Source organism: Pristis pectinata, chromosome 22 (assembly GCF_009764475.1).
Source record: "Pristis pectinata isolate sPriPec2 chromosome 22, sPriPec2.1.pri, whole genome shotgun sequence".
Taxonomy (NCBI): domain Eukaryota; kingdom Metazoa; phylum Chordata; class Chondrichthyes; order Rhinopristiformes; family Pristidae; genus Pristis; species Pristis pectinata.
Genome location: NC_067426.1, coordinates 13,077,801 through 13,101,612, shown reverse-complemented (window position 1 = coordinate 13,101,612; position 23,812 = coordinate 13,077,801). Strand labels below are relative to the sequence as shown.

Below are 23,812 nucleotides of genomic sequence, written 5' to 3'. Positions count from 1 at the left end.
GTCAGATGCTGTACATCTGATCTCCCAGGCTGTTGTCTGACCAATCGTGGCATCCGTCACCCTTTGCATCAGATCCCTAAGCACCACTCTGGCCACTGGCTTTTCACTTTATTCTAAACGTGGGAAGAGATTACCAGGCAAACAGAGGAAACGTTTTAAGTATGTGCTGAAAGCCTCTTTCAAAAGTTGTAACTTTCCCACTCGCTCTTGGGAATCCCTGACCTAAAACCACTCAAAGTGGAGAAGGACAATTCAGAAGGGCACTGAGAGCCTTGAGTCCATTCATCAGGGGCATACAGAGCCAGCATAGATAGTGAAAGGAGAACAGCACCTCACAAGCTACCCAGCCACCTGTCAGACCTCCTCGGCTGTCTATGGTTCCCACATTGGTCTCTTTGAATACTGAAAGGCCTAGATAGACTGGACGTGGAGAGGATGTCTCCATTAGCAGGAGAGTGTAGGATCTGCGGGCACAGCCTCTGAATAAGGAGGAATTTCTTCAGCCAGAGGGGGGTAAATCTGTGGAATTCGTTGCCACAGAGGGCTGTGGAGGCCATGTCATTGGGTATACTTAAGGCAGAGATTGATAGGTTCTTGATTGGTAAAAGGGTTAAGAGTCATGGGGAGGAGGGAGGAGAATGGGGTTGAAAAAACAATCAGCCATGATTGAATGGCGGAGAAGACCTGATGGGCCGAATGGCCTAATTCTGCTCCTATATCTCATAGTCCACAAAACCAGAGTGGGAGTCTCATCCTCAATCCAAGCGACTCCCTTAAAAGTAAGACCGTATGCTCCAATAGTTTTAATGGGGTTGCTGACCTGGATGGAAAGATTTTTTTAAATTAAAAATCTATATGTTAAATTGTTTTTAACTATGTTTAATTAAATCTATTTCAATTGTTTTTAACGTGTCTCTGATAATCAGTGACACTTAGAAATAGTTGACAAGGCCTTTGACAGTGTGTGAGTCATCAGATAGCCCAGGGCAAGACCTTGCAGAGGCCGAGTTGGTGCAGGTGAACTGTTCCATTACATGGGATGAGCCCAGCTCCATTCAATCTACAGAGCTGTGAAAGGTTACTGAGGTCATGGGGATTGCACAGGTCTGGTCCAACCAGGGTTTTTTGTCACAGGACCTTTTCATCACGAGTGAACCCAGTGCTTATAGTCCACTTCTGATTGCCTTTGAATTGAGTGGCTTGCTCATTAGGAATTGGTCACATTGCTGGGGAGATGCACACAGCCTGGATTGTGTGACGGCGGCATATTTTCTTCCCTAAAGGACGCTAGTAAACCGATAGATACTTGAAATAATCCATTTGTTTCATGGTCTCCTGGCACCAATTTTCCATTAATGAATTGTTTGATTTAACTGAATCTAAATGCTCAGCTGCCCTGGTGGAATTTGTCCAGGCCTCTAGATTGCAGTCCAGTAACATTTACTGCTCTTCTACCTTTCCTCCTTTTGTATCGTGGATGTCGTGTGCCTGAACACTTTCAATATTTAAAAACCTACTGAGCTGTTGCCCTGGTGTGTGCTGCTTTTGGGATTTAATTATCCATCTGAATAAGTTAACGATTGCCTGAAGAGAGAGCAGAGGGAATGCAGCAAAAGCTCTTCCAGCTGAAACTACTCTGCTTTAGGCAATAGCTGCCAGATGTGGCATTGCCTGTATTGACAGCACACCCCCCACACAAGTTTTACCACCCCAATCACTGCCCAGGTGTTGGAAATGCTCTTATCTGCCCCAAACTGTGGGAGGGGTGTAGTTGGTAAGGGTTTCTGTTTCTAATTTGCTATGTGGTAACCATGGTGATGTGTGAGTGCACTTTGGGTGGTGTGGGAAGCCCAGTACACAGTTCAGCTATGAAATCTTAGTTAAATCTTTATGGGATGGTACTGCGCAGGAGAAGGCCATTTGGCCTGTCTGTGCCAGCTCTGAGGGCATCTGATCAGCCCCACTCTGCTCTATACCAGTGCTCCTGCAAATCTTTAAGTGACTAATCGATTCTCTTCTGAAATTCACTACATATACTGGCTCCACCTTCCTTTTCGGGCAGTGCATTCAAACCACAGTTTGTATTTATTAAATAAAAATCCTTGTATGTGTCCTTCAATTATAGACCACCGGCCACCATGCCACTTCTGTTGGTGGAAACAGGGTAAATAAAGTCTAACTATCAGAGCCCATCAGTGCTTCAATCAAATGATTTTGCACATCAAAAATTGGTACATAAGCAAGGCTCTGGGGCTGCTTGCTTGTCTGAAACTGCACCCTGCCATGTCATAAGGTGTGGTGAGGGGGAGGGGGTGTGGAGATTAAAATGGTCGTAGTTTATGCTTAAGAACAAGTGCCTTTTTGAACTCAAAATGACTGTGTGACAAAGCAGGCTCTGTATTGTTGCTGTACAAGTCTGGATGGGCTCCAAGTTGATCCAGTAAGCTGTTGCCAGTAATTCTTTATCTACACACTGTAAACAATAGGGGAATGTTAGTTTGCCTATTTATTATTTCAATTTTCTTCTTTTTTTTCGCTGCTATTTATTATTTAAGTTTTCTTCCCTTTTTTGCTGCTGAATGCATTGACTGACTCAATACCATCCATAAATTCTTGTAGCCACCTCTGGCATCTTCACAACCTGGCCCTGTTCAAACACTAATTTAGAAAGTGAATATTTATCCAGTCTCTTTGCCTCACCCTTAAATGACAGAGGGGGTTGCTGGATTTTGATCAGGAGAATGAACCCTGGGTGAAATTTTCCTCTCCTCATTGGGTGGGGAATAATTGAAGTGTAAAGACCTCCCAATCTACTCACATTACACATTAGGGCTGGGTCTGAGAGGTGGAACCTTCTAGAACAGGGAGACTGGGTGGCCAAAGGTACTCATTAGTATTCATTTACATAATGTAGGCATCACTGGCAAGACCAGAATTTACTTCCCTTGAGGGTGGTGATAAGCTAATGCTTTGAACCACAGTAGTCATTGTGCTGAAGTTTTCCCCATAGTATGGATTTCCAGTGTTCATGAAGAAAGAGTAATGCATTGTTGTCAGCATGGTGTGAGACTTGGTGTCTGTATCCTTGTGTCTCCTGCCCATTCTGTTAATGGAGGATTCTGTCAAAGAAGCTTGGCCAGTTGCAAGGGTTCACTTTGTAGATTGTAGCTCTGGTTTGTCAGTGGTGGAGGGAATAAATGTCATCACCATGGTGCTGGGTCCTGGATTATGTAGAGCTTCTTGAGTGTAGTTGGAACTGCACTTATCCAGGCAAATGGATTTGTACATCACATCACATTGACTTGTACCTTGAAGATGGAAAAGCATAGGTGGCAGAAAGTGAGGATACCTCACCTCTGATCTGCTCAGTAGGCACGGTATTTGTATTTGGTTTCTCCAGCTTTGGTAGTACGGGATTGGTGATTGCAATGCCAATTGGAAGCCTACCTCAAGTTGGAAATAATCATTACCCATGAACTGTATGGTCTGAAGGTTAATGCAGAAAGTATTGTGTCCAAATGTGGCCTAGATCAGCTCTTGTTCGAGAGGAGTGTGGCCTAGATCAGCTCTTGTTCGAGAGGAGTGTGGCCTAGATCAGCTCTTGATGCATGCAGAGAGGAGTTGCAAATGATACTAAACAGTGTACATTCATCAGCAACTGTCCATTCTCCCGACCTTTTGAGGGCAAAGGCAAGGATGGGGCAGGGCGAGAGGTGCACTTGGGCAGGTGGGGTAGGGATATGTGAGAGCAGTAGTCTGGTCCCCATTGTGTGGCACTACCTTTTTCTGTTGCATTTTGTTCCCTTTTTTAGGGGATTTAATTTCTGGTTTAGCTTTCACAAGCAATAAGAAGTGGGAAGCATAGGAACTTAGAAGTCACTATCGAGAAGCCATTTAAAATTCAAAAAAGTTTTACAAAACTAATTTTTGTTGGAAATGGTCAACTTGGAAGAATTTGGGGGAAATCTGGTGACATAGATGTGGTGATGAAGGTTAAAGCACTCTTTGTTTACATTTGATAATTGGAGAACTGCACATTTACCCCAGCTTCTGCTTGTTGACTGACAAGTGCAGACAAGGCCAGGTGGTTTACAGGTTTGATGCCAAGGCTTGGGTGAACTTTTGGTCAGCCCCTCGGTATGAATTGGTTGGAGAAACTGGTTAGGGAGCAGGTGCATTTTATGTCCTTAATTGAAAGCTGCTGACTTTTGCAACAAACAGGGTGGCTGAAAAGTTATGTTAATACTGAGAATGCTAAAGTATAGGTGCAACTGTGGTTCAGTCAAGACATGGAAAAGCCCTCCAGAAAAGTAGAAGCTAATGTTAAAGTTGGAGCTAGGCCTTTCATGCTTGAATTTTTGTGATTCTTGTTTATTTCATTTAACCAGGCAAAATAATAAATAAGTATCTTCGGCCAGTAGGGCTGAATGAATGATCAGTTCTGGTCCTCAGCTGTCCCAAAAGTCAATCTTCAGCTAATATAATTCACTTCATGAGGATTGCCCTTGATGTCAAGGCATTGTTTGGGGAATAAGGGATGGAGCTTCAGTCAATCCTGGTCAGTGGGAAGCAAGGGTATAAAGCTTCATGGGCAGGCACGTTAGTGTAGCGGTTAGCATAACGCTTTACAGCGCCTGCGACTCTGGTTCAATTCCGGCTACTGTCTGTAAGGAGTTTGTACGTTCTCCCTGTGTCTGCATGGGTTTCCTCCAGGTGCTCTGGTTTCCTCCCACATTCCAAAGACATACAAGTTAGGAAGTTGTGGGCATGCTATGTTGGTGCTGGAAGCGTGGTGACACTTGTGGGCTGCCCCCAGAACACTCTCTGCAAAAGATGCATTGTGTGTTTCAATGTACATGTGACTAATAAAGATGTCTCGTCTTATCTTATAAAGCCGTACCTGGCATAAATGATGGTTGTAGTTTGAGGCCAGTCATTGGCTCCAGGACATTACGACAAGAGTTTTTTGCGGCAGTGTTCTAGTCTCGGTCACCTTCAACTACTTCATCAATAACGTTCCTTCCATCAATAGTTTGGAAGCAAAGATGTTCTCCTGTGACTATACAATGTTCAATTTCATTCACAACTCTCCACAATGTTTGGGCACAGATTTAAGCAGCATGTAACATTTGTACCTTGAGGCAGATCAGAGCTTGGTGATCCAAACATTCTTATTTTCATCTACCAGATATGTTACCAGTGTGATGAATTACTCTCAACTTGATTAAGTGCAGCTCAAGGGGATACCCAAGAAGCTTAACGCCATCCAGAACAAAAAGATATGCATGGTTCTGTCTCCATCCATCACCCTAAACATTCACTCCCTTCTGCAACTACTATGCTATGAATACAGTTTGTACCATCTGCAATATGCAGTGCAGAAATGTGCCAGTGCTACTTAGCATCTTCTAAACCTCTGAGCATCAGCACCTGGAAATATCAACTGCATAGAAATGCCATTGCTTACAAAAGCCCTCCAGGTTGGGCACAATTCTAGCCTTGGAAAAATATTGCTCTCCTTCATTGTATTGTGGTCTCAATTCTGGAGAGTATGGTAGGTGTCACCACCCAGGGATTGCAGTAACTCAAGAACGTTAGTTGACCACAATCTCTCAAGGACAACAAATCCTCACCTTGTCAATGACACTTACAATCCATAAAAATAATTCAATAGAAATGAGTTGTCACTGACTTTGAAGAAAGCTGCGCTCTGAGATTTACTACATCAACACGTGAGATGCTGGAGGAACTCAGTGGGTCAGGCAGCATCAATGGAGGGAAATGGACTGTTGACATTTTGGGTCGAGACCCTGTGTGGGTTCTGTCTCCACTGACATTTACTGCTTTCTAAGGAATGAGCTTCCTATTTTATGACCTCTGTCGTTGTCCAACATCAATCCTAGGGCATTAATGGTAGCCAGTAATAATGACATCAGTGCTGGCTAAGCAACCAGCGACAGTGGAAAAACTCTGAAATCATACTGGGACATTAACTCAAAGGGGTAACTTTGAACTAACTTTTTAAAAGGTTTACACTTCAAAATATAGTTCGGAACATTGTTCAAAATGACACAAAAATAGCAAATTCAAAATAAAATTCTGTTATATTTTGCAATATTGATTTGAGGAAAAACACAAGTGGGGTTGCTAAGCAGTACTTGGTGTTTATCGGCCAAAGAAAACTCCTAGCTCTTTGCTACAAGGCATGAAATTTTAGAATATGTTACTGGCAGAGTAGTTTGTGAATATTTAAGCTTTTTGTCAGTTCAGTTTTCTCAATATTGTGCTGGAGAAGATTGTGACACCACAGTCTGTGGTTGTGTTGAATCTTTCACAGCAACTTTGGGGTTTATGTCATGAGCTATTCTTGCACGGAATCCTTGAAGGTAGTTTCACAGGGAAATAGTGGTAAATGCTGACACTCTGGCTCTGATTTTGCCGTTGGCATTGATGGCCAATATTTCTAATTCTTGGATAGAAGAGCGATAGATTAATTGACAGTGCCAACTTGAGGTTCAATTTGAATCTAAAGAAAAGAATTTGGGATGGAATTGATAAGTCAAGGATAAAGTCACATGAAATATTCAAGTTGGAAGATCTGACTTCTGGAGGAAATTTCATATCAGTGAGTAAAATTAAGCAAGGTCACACCAGATGTAGCTGAAAGATGTTGTGAAATCTCTGGTTTTGTCTCTGTCAGGCAGCAGACAGATGCAATTGTCAAAGTGTGAACTAATAAGGGTACAAGACGCACAAAGTTCTGATCAGACTGTGCAGAGTTTGGTTAGACTGTCGAATTCTTATCACTGAAACACTAGCAAGACATTCTGACCCTTCAGATTGTGCTGATAAAGGGGGTTTGTTTGAGGAGATCTTGAGAACACTTTTTAACCTTTTTTGAGATGGTGCATTAGCAATAATTCACTCTTTTTCATTTGTGTCTGGTTTTGAGGTCTTCCTTCATTGTAGCATTTTGGAGCTCATTCTGCTGCTTTTCTTGCTGTGATTCTGTTGAAAACGTTTGTGCCTGTTAATGCTCTTATTTCCTTTGTAGTCACTGGAGGCAGATCAGGCCATCTTACTGAAGATGAAGAAGTTGGTTAAGGCCATTCACTCCTCTGGACTCGGTAAGTCCCAAGATGGTATAATGATGGGATCACAATCCGAACATAGCTTTCTCATTACTGTCTCAATAACTATTTTGTGAAAGGAAATACTTCCCTCTCCTAGAAAAGGAGGAATAGAAAATTGCCTCTGAAAGAGCTTCTTCTATATTTAAAAAAAATCCCAAAGGCAAAGGAGAATGTAAATTATTAATATTCCTTCTTGCCTGATCTATTGTTTTATTGAGCTTTTAAATGTGAATGTGTTTTAACAATGACCTCCAGGCTGCATACACTTTACCCTTTCCACCACTCTTGCCAACCAGTCCAGCCTGCAACTTCATTCAACTCCTGATGTTATCTTTAGACTTCAGTAGAACAATAGTTGATGATCCTTAGTCTTTACCTTTAAACCCTCTCCCAGATGGATATTACCTGTAACCATGGTTCATCGCTAATCCTTTTGCTAGTTTGTAGATTTAAGTCCCATTCTAGGCACAAAATGTAGACTCTTTCCAGAGCAGTACTGAAAGCATTACACTATTGGAAGTGCCGTCGTTTAGATGAGAGCTTAAACCTGGCTGTCCTTTCTGGTGAACATACAAGATTCCATGATGCTACTCGAAGAGCAGAGGAATTATCACTGACCCCAATGTTTGTCTGTTGATCAATTAATAAAGCAAATTATCCCGTTATGGGCAGGGATGGTAATCCAAAGAATCTTGCAGCTCGTTGTGCCTATAACTTAAAAACTTCATAAAATTTGCTATGAGTGCTAATGAGATGCCTGCCCAAGTCCAAGCCCAGAATTTGGACTCTGAGAGGAGTCCTTGACTTGAGTCTTTAGCTGCAGTCTCCACAGCATTCCTCCAGATCATTAGGGTAAATTGGTCCACTGGTTGCACCCTTTCAAGCAGTCCCAGATGTTTCCAGTCTTGTCCTATGCATAGTTTTGTGCAGAAGTTGGCATTCTGTATCAGTTCATGTGGGGCAGACATCTTTTAGTTATGGGAAGTCCTGTATAACGTGGTACTAATGGCATCCATAGTAATGGCATCATCTGTGGCCTAACAAATTTGCAACAAGAAATGAACAGCCTTAGGTCTCCAGTTAAACTGATGACCCTATATCACTGACTGAACAGCTTCAGGAGATTGATATTTGGATTCAAGGAAAAAAAAGTGGAGATTCTAATAATGTGAAATTCCAAGGTGCTATCAAAACAAAACACTTCCTAGTTATTCAGCATTTTAGGGAAAAGGGCCAAGGGAAATTTCCGGAGGTTGGGAGGGAGCCAAGGTTTGACTGCCAAAGGGGAGGGGTGGCAGTGGAAAAGAGCAACAACTGGATGAAAAACCTTTACATTAGGAAACCAGTGCAAATATAATTCTTGCCAATGATCAGATGATTAGCATCTCATTAGTTCAGTTCCAGCTGCTTGGAGAGATTAGACACATTTCCTACTGGTGGCTGACCTCGGAGGAGTTAAAGTGAAGGAAACACAACTCGTTTTCACTCACTCCACCCCTGCCTCCTTTACAGCACATAATGGGTCTCCCACTTGGTGGTAGCAACAGATCCCAAGTATCATAATTTCTTATCTTCATCATATGGTGATCGTAACCGCAGGGCAGATCATCGGCTTCATTTTTAGTGATTGGCGGCAATTCCTGCCACTAGCGGAACAGCATGAAGGAAGGAAGTAAAGAACTTCCTGTATATTCTAAATGCCACTGCAGTGTTTGACAAGGAGCAGCTACGATCTTTGCATGGGGTCATGTGCAACCTAATGGAACATGACTATAAATGCTAAAATTAGCTTGGCTAGTTCAAGCAGGGAGAAAAATGCAAATTGGACTGTTAAATTATATTGGTTTGTAAGCTTGTGGGTTACAAACCAATCTGGTTAGTCTGTGAAGACCTTGGGAAGGTTGAAAGACTTTGGAGAAGTTCAATGGAGATTCACCAGAATTGTACCTGGATTCTCCATATTTCATATTTTATCTTACTGCACACACATAGACCATTCAGCCCATCTGGTCTATGCCAATTTTCAGAGTATACCTATCTGTCCCATTTCCCCACTTGTTTCCCAGTAACGTATTATCTCTTGAATGCCCATCAGCTCTCCCCTGGTTCTCCTACCATGCACCTACACCAGGGGTCATTCACAGTAACCTACTAGCACATCTTTGGGAAGTGGGAAGAAACTGGAATGTACTGGGGATCCCGTGCCATCGCAGTGAAAACTGTCAATCTCCACCCAGACAGCAGCCGAGCTCAAGATCAAACCCAAGTCGCTGGAGCTGTGCAGTAGCAGCAGCACTAATTGCTGCTCCGTTGTGCCATTGAAAAGCTTAACCACAAAACAGGTTGCATAGACAGAGTTTTTCTTGTGTACAAAAGATTAAGGAGTGATCTAAATGAGATGCCTGAATTGATTGAAGAATTTGATAGCAGGGATAGAGGAAGTTTTCTCTGGGTGTTGGGCAAAGTTGGGATCTTCACGAATGATGTCTCAAACAAATTTCCATGCAAGAGGGTTGTGAAATTTTAACCATCTCTCTGTCCCTTCCCATCAAAGAATCTGTTGAATGGTTATGAATGTAGATCTGGTAAATGTAGTTGAGATGCAAATCATCTATGACAGAATTAACTGATAGAGGTCGACATGAGGACATAAAGTCTTGGTGCAATTTTTTTTAAGAAAGAGTTTACTTCAGGCAAACTTGTGTTTATAAACAGAAAATGCTGGGAACCTTTCTTCAGAAGGGTCTTGGACCTGGAATGTGACTCAGTTTATCTTTCCACAAATGCTGCCTGACCTACTGTGTGTTTCCAGCATTTTCTGTTTTATTTCAGATTTCCAGCATCTGTTTTTTTTTGCTTTTCATTTTTCATTTATTAAATGTCTTGATTAGAAATGCCTTGCGCTCCTGTACAATGAATATAATTTAGAGGGCAGTAATGTATTTAAGCCTGAGTAATAATAAATTGAAGTAGCTTTTTTTTTCTTTATTTTTTGGCATTTGTTTCAATCATGAGCAGGAAGCATTTCATTTTGACATTTCTTTAAATGACTAGCACTTCCAATAACTCAGTGCTGCATCAGTGTGTCTGTCTTGGTTACTTCAGAACCTCGGAGTCTGGGAATGTGGTTTGGCTTCCTCTTCCAATGCAGTGGCAAGAATGCTACCAAAGGATTTAGTTATTTTTCTTTAATTATTATTATTCATGGCATTTGGGAGTCACTGGCACCGCCATAATTAATTGACCAACTTCAACTGCCCTTGAGAAACTTCTGCAGCAGCAGTTCATGTGGTGAAGCTTCTCCGCAGTGATTTTGGGTAGGGAGTTTTAGAATTTTGAACTGTTGGCAATGAAGGAACAGCAACGTATTTCCAAGTTAGGATGATGTGAGGCTTGGAATGGAGCTTGCAGGTTTTGATGTTCTACGTACCGGCTGCCATTGCCTACCTAGATGGTGTAGATTAGAGATGTGCAAGGTTCACTTAAAGCCTTGTCAAGTTACAACAGTGCAGCAGTACGTGCTCCATTCATGGAATGCCAGTGATGGAAGAAGTCGGTGCTTACTGTGGTGAATGTAGTGTTCATCAAATGTGAGACAAACAAACTCATTGAGTCACTAATTGTAGTTTAATCATAACTCAACTTCAAGGAGGCCATGTCCTATTTTGTACAACAAAGATGTGTCAGGGTGTCTGTATTGTTAATTGATAATTCTTTTTTTGAATTAACTTCTTTAAGGATTCACCATTTACATATTGAAATGTTTATCAATGAATTCCTCTTTGATCGATTTGATAAATGTGATGTTACTTGCCTTGCCTGCACCTCTTTGCCTGACAGCCTGAACATTTGATCTCTGCTCTTGTGCTGACTTAGTTCATATTCCTATTCATCACGGACACAACCCTCCCTGCCATCGAGGACATCTTCAAGAGACGGTGACTCAAGAAGGCGGCGTCCATCATTAAGGACCCTCACTATCCGGGACATGCCCTCCTCGCGTCACTACCATTGGGGAGACCCACACTCAACGCTTCAGGAACCACTTCTTCCCCTCTTGCCGTCAGATTTCTGAATGGTCCATGAACGCCACCTCGTTATTCTTCTTTTGCACTATTCATTTATTTTTGTAATCTATAGTAATTTTTATGTCTTGCACTGTACTGCTGCCGCAAAACAACAAATTTCACGATGTGTCAGTGATAATAAACCTGCTTCTGATTCCAGCTGGGTTAGGTGTTAGTGATGTCAAATTGGCCTTTGTGGTTCTGGACCACAGAGGTGAAGGGATGACCTGGCTCCTCGCTCCACTGTATGTGGTGAAGTGGACCAACTTGGAGGCCTCGTGACTCTGCTGGTTGTTTCATTATTTGACTGTGCTGAATATTACATCAGACCCATGAACCTCCTTCCAATGAGGTCCTTTTTGTTTTGCATGTTGTTGCCCAGCCCATGTGGAAAATAAAGAACAATACATTGAAGTTCTAGAGAGCTTTGGAAATCACCACTTATCTCAAAATAAGAACGAGTTGTCTACGGGCTTCCTGAACCTGGGTGTTTTTACACGTGAAGTGACTGCACTCTTCAAGAATCTGGTAAGCTTGCTGTGGTCACTATAATTTAGTTGTTTTTTTTTCCAATGTGTGGTATGTATTGAGGAGAGCATAGAGAACACATGCGCTCTATGGGACAAGAGGATGGAGTATTATGTGGGGGGAAACAGTGAAATTATGGAAAAGCATATTTTAAAGTTAGACTCATAAGTGAAGGTCCTTTATGTGAATAGTAAATAACTAACCTGCTCATGTAGAAAGTAACTGGAAAGGTAAATTTAGTCTCCTTTACAAGGGAGTTAGAGAATAAGAGTAAATATGTTATTGCAAACATATGGAGTTTTGATGACAATTTTTGGAATACTATGCTCAGTTCAAAGTTATAAGATATTCTTGTCTTGGAGAAGCAAGAAATGTTCTTTTTAAATTGATTCCAGGGGTGACAGGAACATGATTTGAGCAGATAATTTGTTTTAATAATGCTGGTTGGGAATTAAATGCTGGCCATGCCAGTCTTGCCACGCTTTCATACAGAACAGTCGAGTCCGTCATATCTACATGAAGAGGTGAGAATGGGCCAAAGTCTATGAGAAAGGGCACTTCAGATCACACAGCATTCCACTGGTACTGCAGGAGTAAATGAAATCAAGTTTTCCTTTGGAAAAATAAATGTTTCCATCTGACAGGCCCATAGGAGGTTGAAGCTAGTTTTCATTTTGACCAGAGTTTATTTTGAAACGTGTCAAGTAAACAAGAACTTTGGAAATCCCCTTTAAGTTCTTTCCAGGTCTATCTGGCAAGGTCAGTTTGATAAAATGAATTTAAGCAGGTTTGCAAAATGGAGAAGCATGCAGATAGCATGTGTATGAAATTGCACAACAGCCTTTCAAACTTTTTATTGCAACTCTGATTATATATTAACAATGCAAATTAAATGCAAGTGCCCTAGCTGTTTCACAGGAGAATTGTTAAAACCATAAATTCCTCTTATTCCAGGGGGTAAAAAAACTTGATCAGAGGTGTAGGATTTAAAGAGCGAGATAAAATGAGGAGAGAGAACAAGGGCGAGAAACAAAGTGATTCAAAGAGGAAACTTGACAGCTTAGGGCTAAGCAAGCCAAAGTAGTAGGGAAATAAACATCCAGCATGCATCAGAGGTTGGAACTGAGGCAGTGGGGAAATTTCAAAGCATTGCAGCTTGTGTATTCTATCTTGCTGACTTGCTCCATCAGCCTGAGTTTGAGTGATTGCTTAACTGCACCATTTGATATACTGGTTATTGCAGTGATGGGATGTGGTTACAGGATGTTCTGTTACTTAATATACTTGAGCTGATATTTTAAAATAATGGGAGCTGGAGATTGGAAGGAGACTCACAACTGAAAGAAAGCATTTTCCCATCTTGTATAGTGGTCTGATTGGCCAACTATCACCTAGTTGACTGCTGTTAAATAATTCCAGGATGTAAAAGTCCATTAGTGGCAACAGTTCAAGAGAGAGGAAGGGAGAATGAGGGCTTGGAGGGATTTGGAATTGAGGCTGAGAATTTTAAAATAGATCTGGTGTGTTATTAGGAGCTAGTGTAGGGTGGCAAACACAAAGGTGACAGGTGAACAGGTTTTGCTTATGAAATTTTGGATAAGCTTGTCACCAACGGTAGAAGATGAGAGGTCAGTTAGGAAGTCATGAATTAGTAGCCTTCAAGCATGCTCCACCATTTAATAAGATCATGACTGATCTGACTGGAACTTCAACTACACATTCACATCTACCCGTGAAAACCTTTCACCCCCCTCCCCCCACTTATCAAGTACCTATCTACCTCTGCCACAAATACCTTCAAAGATTCTCTTCTGAAGAAAAGAGATTTCCAAAGACTCATGACTATCTGAGAGAAAAAATATCGCCTTATCTGTCTTAAGTGGGCGACCCCCTCATTTTTAACCAGTGACACCTAAGTCTAGGGTTCCCCTATAAAGGGGTCTCCACATCCACCTGGTCAAGGCAGAAGGGCAAAAGACAAAGGCGAGGACTACAGCAGTTGACAAAGCTGAGATAGGGCTGAGAGTACAGGAGGGTAGAAGTAAGCAATCTCACCGATGAGAGGGAACGTGGGCTCTGGACCTCAGCTGAGGGATCAAATAACCTGCAGTGATTTCTCACTACAAGGGCAACATACAGACTTATCCTTCAGAGTTATTGTCCAGCTGATCACTGTAAACAATAATTGGTCAATCATCCCCTGCTGTACAAAAAGAGGAATAAAATATTGCAAAACTGTTTTCCCTCTCTGCACTTCCCCCCCCATCTGTGCCCCCCCCCCACCCCCCTTCCTGGGCTTCCTTCCACTTCCTGTTTTCCATTATTTTAAAGTATCAGGTCTAGTATGTTAAAGTAACAGAATACCCCAGAACCATATCCCATCACTGCAATAACTACTTTCAAATGCTGCAATTAAGTAATCACTCGAGCCCAAGCTGGAGGAGCAAGTCTGCAAAATTGAATTAGAAAGCTAATATTAGCAGCTGTTTGCAAACTTGGGTTTTCATCTGTTTTAAAAAAAAGTGGAGTTTATTATTAATCTTCCTCATTCAGTGTAACTAAAACTGAATGAGGTCTTATTTTCACAATACTGCTTGTTAGATCTCACCTGTGCCCTGTTATGTTCCAACAAGAGCAAACCTGAACCACCTTCAATGTCAAATAATCCTTTCATTTTAGCATGTGGAAAACAATTCTTTCTCTTCCAAATATCTTGAAGCTTTAAAAAAGCTACTTTCTTTCCAATGTCTCAGAACAATGGAATACTGAGCATCCACAAAATGTAAACACTCCACTACGGGGAGCTGTGCTTTTGCCAACTCACCAGTTTTCTAGAGTTTCCTTCCTAACCCCGATCTCTCCAACTTTTTCTTCTTTTAAGATGTTCCTTTAAACTACCACTTTGACCAAATGTCTCGACATCTTCCCTTATATTTCCATTCATAGCTCAGTGTGAAATTTTATTTGAGATGTTTCAGGATATTCTAGTATGGTAAAAGGTCCCTATAAATACAAGTTTTTGTTGTTTACAAGAATGCTAGCAGCAGAATCAGTAAAAGCTCATATGGTCCCTCAGACATGTTTGCTGTTTCAAGAGATCATTGCTGTTCCCCCCTTTTTTGTTAAATCTATTTTTTCTACCCAATCGCCTTGCTTCTCAATTCCCCAGCGCCAAAGATCTATTGATATTGGTCCTCAATGTACTTCATGACCCGTACACCCCGCTGCTTCCCAGACAAGTTTTGGAAAGACCAAAGAGGGATTATGCCTATTGGAATCTACATTGTGTGATATATTTAAAATGTTCTCGAGTATGGAAAGTACTTGGTAGTGATGTGATCTGAAACACCCTGAGGTCAAAAGGAGTTGTACAAATGCCGGTCTTTCTATTTTTCTCTAGTTGTTTAAAAATGATTGTTCTTTTCCTCTTGAAAGATTTTGATGGTGTTGATTATCTGCTTACAGACTCAAAACATGAACAATATCCTCTCCTTTCCATTGGACAGCCTGCTAAAGGGGGATTTGAAGGAAGGAAAAGGGGTGAAGTTGCTTCTCTTTTTATGCCTTTGAAGAATTATAACATTATTCTGTTCAATCCAGGTGTGTAACTGCATGTTGCTATTGGCACAGGAGAACCTGATTGCCTGTGTGGTTGAGACCTGACTTTGGAACTCTCTTCCCATTGCATGACCTCGGATTTTGTGGAATGACACCAGCATGGTTGAAGTGATTGTTCAGTCCCACTCTCATCCATGCTGCTTGTTGCCAGAGGCTATATAAAATAGAAATAACAGAAAACTTCCTATGGAGATTTTAGTTGCAAATAAAATGTTTTTACTACTTTTCTGATTCCATGCAACAATGGTTGCCATAAGGTTTTTTTGTTCTGTAGATTAAGGTATAGAAATTGTAGATCACAGAGAAATCCAGCATTTTCTTGCCAATGAAGCCTATCTAATCGTGTTTGGTAGAATTATTAACCTTCTATTTTGATCTGGTTCTGCAGCTGAGGAAAGCTGGAGTATAATAGAGTCATAGAGCAATACAGCACAGATACAGGCCCTTCGGCCCAACGAGTCCATGCCAAACATGGTGCCCACCTGGCTAGTCCCAATTTCCTGTGTTCAGCCTATATCCTTCTAAGCCCCAGCCCTCCATGTACCTATCCAAGTGCTTCTTAAATGATACCATTGTACTTACCTCAACCACTTCCTTTGGCAGCTTATTCCATACACTCACCACCCCCTGTATGAAAAAAGTTGCTCCTCAGATCTCTTTTAAATCTTTCCCCTCTCACCTTAAACCCATGCTCCCTAGTTTTGGACTCCTCTACCCTGGGGAAAAGACTGTTACTGCTCACCCTATCCATGCCTCTCATAACTTTAAACACTTCTATAAGGTTGTCCTTCATTCTCCTACATTCCAAGAAGTAAAGACCTAGCTTAGCTAACCTCTCCCTATAACTCGGGCCTTCTATTCCCGGCAACATCCTTGTAAATTTTATCTGCACTCTTTCCAGTTTAACCATGTCTTTATAATAAGGCAACTAATCTTGGAATGAATTAAATTGATATTTTTCTGAAAACTTTTCGATGATTAAAATATAAGGAGGATGAAATAAACACTGTTTAATAGCAGAGTCATTCAGCTGGGGAGTCAACATTCTGGTCATGGAACTGTGGGATGTCGAAAGAATTATGGACATTTCAACGCATGATGGGTGTATATGGGTCGAATATTTAGAGGTATTGTGATAATCTCCCAGAATGTATTCAACCAGATTTGTGTGATTACTTACGTTTTTATTCTGAATTGAACTTGTGGGCCTAAGGTCTTGGAATGAGCATTGTTAACTGATTGATTGGCAGGTGAAATCCTAAAACAGCAGGTAATGGGATTCCAATTTAAATTCCTGCTTCTGACCATGGTTCAACTGAGACCTCCAGGCATTTTCAACCTTGGAAATTTCAGGACCTGCACATGGCTTCACGTGAGATTCAGTGGTTCAAGGAAGAGGCTTGTGGTGTTCTGCTATAAACTGTGGTAATTAGAGTGGTGGATGCAGATTTACCCCATTAATGTATTGTTTTTTTTATTGAATGGCACTTTATTGTGACAACGTGTTCCAACATTTAATCATGAATGTTGAGCCCAGTTGTATTCCAGAATAACTTGCCACAGACAAGAGGGTTGGCACTGGGGGTGGGGTGGCAGGGTTGTTGGGGGGAGCAAGGAAGATGTGTGTAGTGATAGAGTTGTACAGCATTGAGACTGCTTTATCCATGGTCCACACTGACCAATGAGCACCCATCCATATTAATGTACTATCCGTGTGTATGCTCATTCTCATTAGAGACATTTGTCGAGCAACTGCAAGTTCCTTCTTTGTTCCTCCACCTAGCAACAGTGTATTGGAGTGAATCTGCAGCAGAGTTTGGCAGAGGTGTGGTGGGAATGCTGCCAGCTATTGGGTGGTACTCAGGCTCTCATCTGGAATCTCTCCAGCACTGATGTAAAAATAGTGTTATTTATACTGTGGGCTTTCGAGAAACCTGGCACCATCTCCTTTCAACTAAAACAACACAAAGTTTTGTACTTGGGCTAAATTCTGAAATAAGATAGTCGCCTCTGTTTGAGTCATCGTCTGAGATGAAATGGTGTACTTGTAATTGAACCAAATGTTTGACGTCTACTCTGCACTGAGCTGACAGTTACGTGCACTCACTGTTGTATCAGTGGAACACAGGTTGGACCTGTTTTAAAATTTAAGAAAATCACCATTTGGAGCTCAAACATTTTCCTCAGATCTTCACCATTTATTTTAATGTCTCAGTCAAAGTCTTTAAGTCTAATGTAGCTACAGGCTTTCTTTTTACTCTGGCTGACATTATGTTTTAATTCCTTAAGTATTATTTGTAGCACCAGTGTGACCTTCCCACTTGTCTGATAAGTAAGTACAGTTGCCACTTTGATCCGGAGATTAAATTGATGATTATGGACTCAGCCACCTGGAAATGAGCCAAGTGCACACTCAGATCTGTGCATGGGTCCTTTTCAACTATTCAGAGATTGGGAGTCATTCAGTCACTCATCCAATGAATCTGGATGAATTAGAGTCCAAGGAACAACAAACTGGCCCATTTCATTGCAGTTGTACAGAGTAAAAAGTGATCATTTGATCTATATTGGCTTTTTGATTTCTGCCAAAATTAAAATAATTCTGACTAGGTTGTCTTTTGGGTGATGGCATTTCTGAAAGAAACCTTGCTGATATTAGCCTGTTCTGTGAAGAAAATCTGTGAAATAAAGTCAATGAAGAGAAATGGTTGTGCATTCAGTGACAAACGTATAAAAAATGCAGATAGCAATGTGGTGATGTTGAATCTTTTTGCTGCAAGTCAAATATTATGTTGCCGCACTGTCTATCTCCCAAGTGTGTGTTCCTAAGCCAAATTTGAACACATACACCCACTCTCCATTAACTTATTCAGCTTGTTCCACTGGCTAATGCTGAGCTGCATTTATGCACACGCACAGGGAGAGTACAAGCTCCTCAATGTTTCTACAGACCAGCTATTGCATCTGGAGTTGAATACAATGGTGGGAGGTTAAGGTGGCGCAGCAGGTAGTGCTGCTGTCTCACAGCTCTAGTCATCCCAGTTTCGATTCTGACCGCTGCTGCTCATGTGAAGTTTGCATGGTCCCCTGTCACTGTGAGGATTTGCCTTGAGTGTTCCAGTTTCCTTGCATATTCCAAGCACCTACTGGTGGGTAGGTTGATTGGCTGCTCTAAATTACCCCTAATTTACGTAGGAGAATCGGGGTGGGGGTGGTGGGCGCTGATGTGTGTGACAATAGGTTGCAGAGAAATAAGTGGGAGAATAGACTTGGTGGAATTGCTCTGAGAGGCAGCCTAACTCAATGGGGCAAATGACTTACTCCAATGAAAACTATGTATTGGATATCTACTAACAGAGATGAGGGAAAGTCAACTGGTCTTTGTTCTCTGTCTACAGGACCCGAAGAAACTCATCGAGAAAGCTTGGAAGGATTACGAGAACAAAGTGTAAGTGCTGGCTCTATAGGAGAAGCAAGTGGTCAAGAAATATTTAATAGCACTTGTTCTGCAGAAGGGATTAAACCAGAACCCTATAATATGATTAAAGGTCCCATGTCACTATATTCCACCACAACTAATTCTACCAAACAAAAATGTAATTGGTCATTTACTGCTGCTGCTCATTGTACTTGAAATCATTAGGATCATGGAGCATGGTTCTCACTAAGTCCACCGTGTCTGTGCTACATCTTTGTAAAAGCAATGCAGTCATTCTCATTACCTTGCTCCTTCCATTTTATTCCTGGGTTATCTTCTTGCCTCTTGGGTATAAATGTAATCCTCTTTTAAAATTTATTATGCAACCTGCTTCCAGTCTTCTTTCAGACGGAGCATTCTTGACTATAATAGATCCTTGCTTTAAAAAGAAATCCTACTTGCCTGTTCCTCCCTTTTGATAAATACCTTTTCATTTATTCATGCTGTTAAGGAGAACATTATGGTGCAGGTACTCCAGTAGTGATGTTAACATGGGAATTTTAGCCATAGTGGAGATTGAGCACCCTATTTCCTAGGATGGTGCATGATTTGGAAAGAAACTTGCAGCAGGCTGTGTTTCCCAGTGCCTTCCCTCTAAGCAGTGGACATTTACAGTTTTGGGAAATAATGTTGAAGAAAACTTAATCTATTGCTGCAGTGCATCTTGTAGATCACAAGACAAGGGAGCAGAAGTAGGCCATTTGGCCTGGGGGGGGAGAACCTAACCCCAATTTCTGGCCTTATCCCCATATCCCTTGATACCCTGACTATTTAGATATCTATCTATATCTTCCTTAAATGCCTCCAATGATCTGGCCTCCACTGCTGTACGTGGCAAGGAATTCCACAAATTCACCACCCTCTGGCTAAAGAAATTTCTCCTCATCTCTGTTTTAAACCTGTAGCCTCTAATTCTAAGATTGTGCCCTCTGGTCCTGGACTCACCCACCAAGGGAAACAGCTTGACCACATCTACTCTGTCCAGTCCTTTCAACATTTTAAATGTTTCTATGAGGTCCCTCTCGTTCTTCTGTACTCCAGTGAGTACAGTCCAAGAGCCGACAAACACTCATCATACGTAAGCCCTTTCATTCCGGGAATCATTCTTGTAAATCTCCTCTGAGCCCTCTCCAACGTCAGCACATCTTTCCTAAGATATGAGGCCCAAAACTGTGCACAGTATTCCAAATGAGGCCTCACTAGTGCCCCGTAGAGCCTCGTCAACACTTCCTTACTTTTATACACTATACCTCTCGAAATGATTGCCAACGTAGCATTCGCTTTCTTTACCACCGATCCAACCTGGTGGTTAACCTTTAAGATATCCTGCACAAGTACCCCCAAGTCCCTTTGTACTTCTGTACTTTGAATTTTCTCTCCTTCTAGATAATAATCTGCCCATTTATTTCTGTTTCCAAAGTGTACAACTGCACGTTTCTCAACATTGAATCTCATCTGCCATTTCCTTGCCCATTCTCCTAAACTATCTAGGTCTCTCTGCAACCTTCCTGTCTCCTCCACCTATCTTGGTGTCACCCGCAAACTTAGCCACAAAACCATTTACTCCAGCATCCAAATCGTTAATGTACAAGGTAAAAAGAAGCGGCCCTAACACCGACCCCTGTGGAACACCACTAGTAACCAGTAGCCAACCAGAACAAGATCCTTTTATTCTCACCCTTTGCTTCCTGCCAACCAGCCGATGCTCCACCCATTCTGTTATCCTACCTGTAATTCCATGACCTCTGATCTTATTAATCAGTCTCTTATACAGCACCTTGTCGAAGGCCTTTTGATAATCTAAATACACAACATCTACCGCCTCTCCCTTATCCACCCTGCCTGTGATTTCTTCAAAAAACTCCAATGGGTTGGTCAGGCCTCTAGGTATTCCATGTAGAAGGTCTTCTCTGTAGCCATGATATGCCAACAGTGTAGAGAGTGAATATTTGACTATATACTCTTTGATGTGGTCAATTTTTTTTGTGGTTGGAGAAATACTTGTGCAGGCAAGTATAGGAAGTGTTCCATTTTCTCTTAATTTGTGTCTTGTAGATGGTGGAATCGGGAGGTGAATGCCCAGCCCCCTTGCCCTGACCTTTTTATGGCATTTCAATTTTTTGCTTGAGAGAAGTTTCTGGTCAATGGCAATACCAATGCCACCCTGCTCCCTGGATGAACCCCTGGCTCTGCTGCAGCTTGGGCGATGATGTATGTTTATGAGTAGTTCGACTGCTGTTGGAGATGGTCATTGCTCACCGTGTGTCTGGGGCACAGCTTTTTTGCTACTTAATCACCCCAAAGCTGAATATTGTCCAGGTCTTGCTGCGTGCAGGCACAAGCTGCTTCATTGCAATAGAATGGAACAGTGAACATCCTCATTTCCAGTCTTATGATCTTGAAGCAACTGAATGTGGCTGGACCTGAAAAACTTAATCCAGGACCAACCACATTTGGTTTTTTCATGTTAAATTTGCGATACTTAATTACCAACTTTTCAGCTAGTGAAAACAGTTTCTTCCTGTTTGCTTCACCAAAACCCTTCCAGGTTTTGAACAGTTCCCTGTAATGTATCTCTTTTAAAGTTTCGCTAGGGAGGACAATTGTAGCTGGTTTTGTCTCTTCACATAACTGAAACTCCTCATTCCTGGTTACCATTCTAGTAAACCTCCTCTGCACTCACAAAGTCTTCAATTATTTTAAGAATTTTATTGTGCAAACTGATGTGCATGATTTTGGAGAAGTCTGATGAAATCCTGAGTAACTGTTGCTTTGAGCTTTTGTCTGTGATAGGACCAGGTTTCTTGTGAGGTGGAATTGCTAATTTGTGTTCTGCTTGGCTTTGTTGATGGAAGTATAATTGGAAAACTTGTGGCTCTGATTCCCTTGTGTGGAATAAAAATGATTTGAGGACATCTTTTGGCTAATGTTTTTAGAAATTTTAGGGAGCTTGGGTTCAAACTAGGATAACAGCCCCAACCGCAAATACCAGTCCTGCCTGAGTAAAAGTTTCTTGTGTTCTTTGACTGGAATGTTCAATTCCTATAAACTCATTTCCTGGCAAGAAAGTTTATCTTCCAAACTTCGCATGAAGCCTTCCTTCATCTTCTGAGGATATTCCGTCGGGAATAATTCCCGTTGTTGGCTTCTGATGTTAATTTTTGTGGTGGTAGGGGAGGGGGTTGGGGAAGTCATCTTTTGGTTCTGGGCTTCTGTTGTGATGTTGATAGACCTCATCCTCACTTTGCATCTTTAGGATATTTTTTATGTTAAAGGTTATTCAGGAATGCATGCTGTAAACTGATCTGCCAGTTTGTGCTGGAATCATTCAATACCTTGTTTTTCCACTTGTAACTTCCTGACTCTCATCAAGAGCCATGTTAATTGAACCAAGAAAAGGGAAGCCATTGCAAAACTTTCATTAAATATTTCAAACTGATTCAAAAAAAGTTTACTCGACAATTTTATTTAAGAAAAGCAAAATAAACATACTGCTTGGATATTTCAGTTCATTGGGTATTTTTTTCAGTTGTTGTATAATATTCCCTGTTTTGAGCAGTGTCCCTAACCCAGCACAGGAAACAAACCAGTCCATAATGACGACAGCTGTGATGATCTTGTAGACAGGCAAAGCTAGTATTTGCATGCTGCCTTATGTAACTTCCCAGAGCTCTGAGGGTTTTGCAACCAACTAGGTACTTTTAATGTATAACCACTGCTGTAAAAACAACATTTAAATGTCACAAAAAAGCCATGTGACAATAACTAAATAATCTATTTAGTTTAAGTGATGTTAGTTGAGGAATAAATATTGACTAGAACATCCCATCTCTTCAGATAAAAATGTCATGGAATCTTTTATGCTCACCTTATAGGCAGAAAGGAGCTTGTATTCTCAGGATTGATCTGCAATAAGGCAACATTGATGGTGCAATACTACCTCAATATCTCACTTATAGGGCAGCCTAGACCATGCACTCCTCACTTTGTGGAGGGATTTGAATCCTAAACCTTTTGACCTGCAATTAAGGCAGAGGTAATACTTTCAATTGGTGCATATTGAAAATTCCCATACTGAGAGATGGGCACAGGAAGGAGGGACAAAATAGAATCTGCATTTCCCTCACTCTCGCATACCTCTTTCCCCCTTTTCCCCATCCTCCCATCTTATGCCTTTGTGTTATCCTCCTCTGAGTTAACACAAACAAAATGCTGGAGGAACTCGGCAGGTCAGGCAGCATCTATGGAGGGAAATACAGTCAATGTTTCAGGTCGAGACCCTTCATCAGGACTGCTGATCAGGAGTCCTGATGAAGGATCTTGACCTGAAATGTCGACTGTTTATTTCCCTCCATTGATGCTACCTGACCTGCTGAGTTCCTCCAGTATTTTGTGTGTGTTGCTCCAGATTCCAGCATTTGCAGAATCTCTTGTGCCTCCTCTGAGTGATCTGGGCATTAGCATTAAAAGTTTCCACATTCTTGGTACATCCTGCTCTTTCACAGTGTCTGACATTTCTCACTTCTGTGCTATGTTTGGTTTTCTAAAGCAAACATTTCACACTTTCTATTTCCTGATCTTCCTTTTTGAGTTTTTCCTTATGTACACAACAGTGGGAAAACTTTGTTTAAACGTATTGGAGATGCTTGTTCTTGTTGGTTCCTGTGACATTAGCTTAAACTGACGATTCATTCTCAGCTATTGAAATTAGCTAGCCAGCTCTCATATGCACCATCTCCCAGCTTGATTGGTATGTATCAGGAGAAACCTTACTCTTCCTATAAACCTGAATCATCCAAGATTTTGCTTGGCCAAATAAATTCCATCCACTCGTCACTTCCAAGCATGCTAACCTGCACTGGTTATGCTAACAGGGCTTCAAACTTTCTTTATAAGATCCTTGTCTCTGTTCATGTTCCTCCATTTCTCCTGCATGTATTTTTCCCAGCAGCCTTGCTTTATGCTGAACAGCAGATCTCCATTTCTGA

At 41.5% G+C, this 23,812-nt stretch overlaps 1 protein-coding gene across 5 annotated transcripts in view; it reads left to right on the top strand.

Moving 5' to 3' along the window:
• Positions 1-23,812, top strand: part of LOC127581603 (arf-GAP with SH3 domain, ANK repeat and PH domain-containing protein 2-like) — an 87,085-nt gene that overhangs the window by 20,666 nt on the left and 42,607 nt on the right. For 4 of the 5 annotated variants that reach the window (XM_052036101.1, XM_052036104.1, XM_052036102.1 and 1 more), the window contains exons 2-5: positions 7,055-7,127; positions 11,583-11,728; positions 15,194-15,268; positions 18,745-18,794. In XM_052036101.1, the coding sequence (XP_051892061.1) occupies positions 7,055-7,127; positions 11,583-11,728; positions 15,194-15,268; positions 18,745-18,794 (344 nt within the window). The other variant, XM_052036105.1, reaches the window with a different exon arrangement.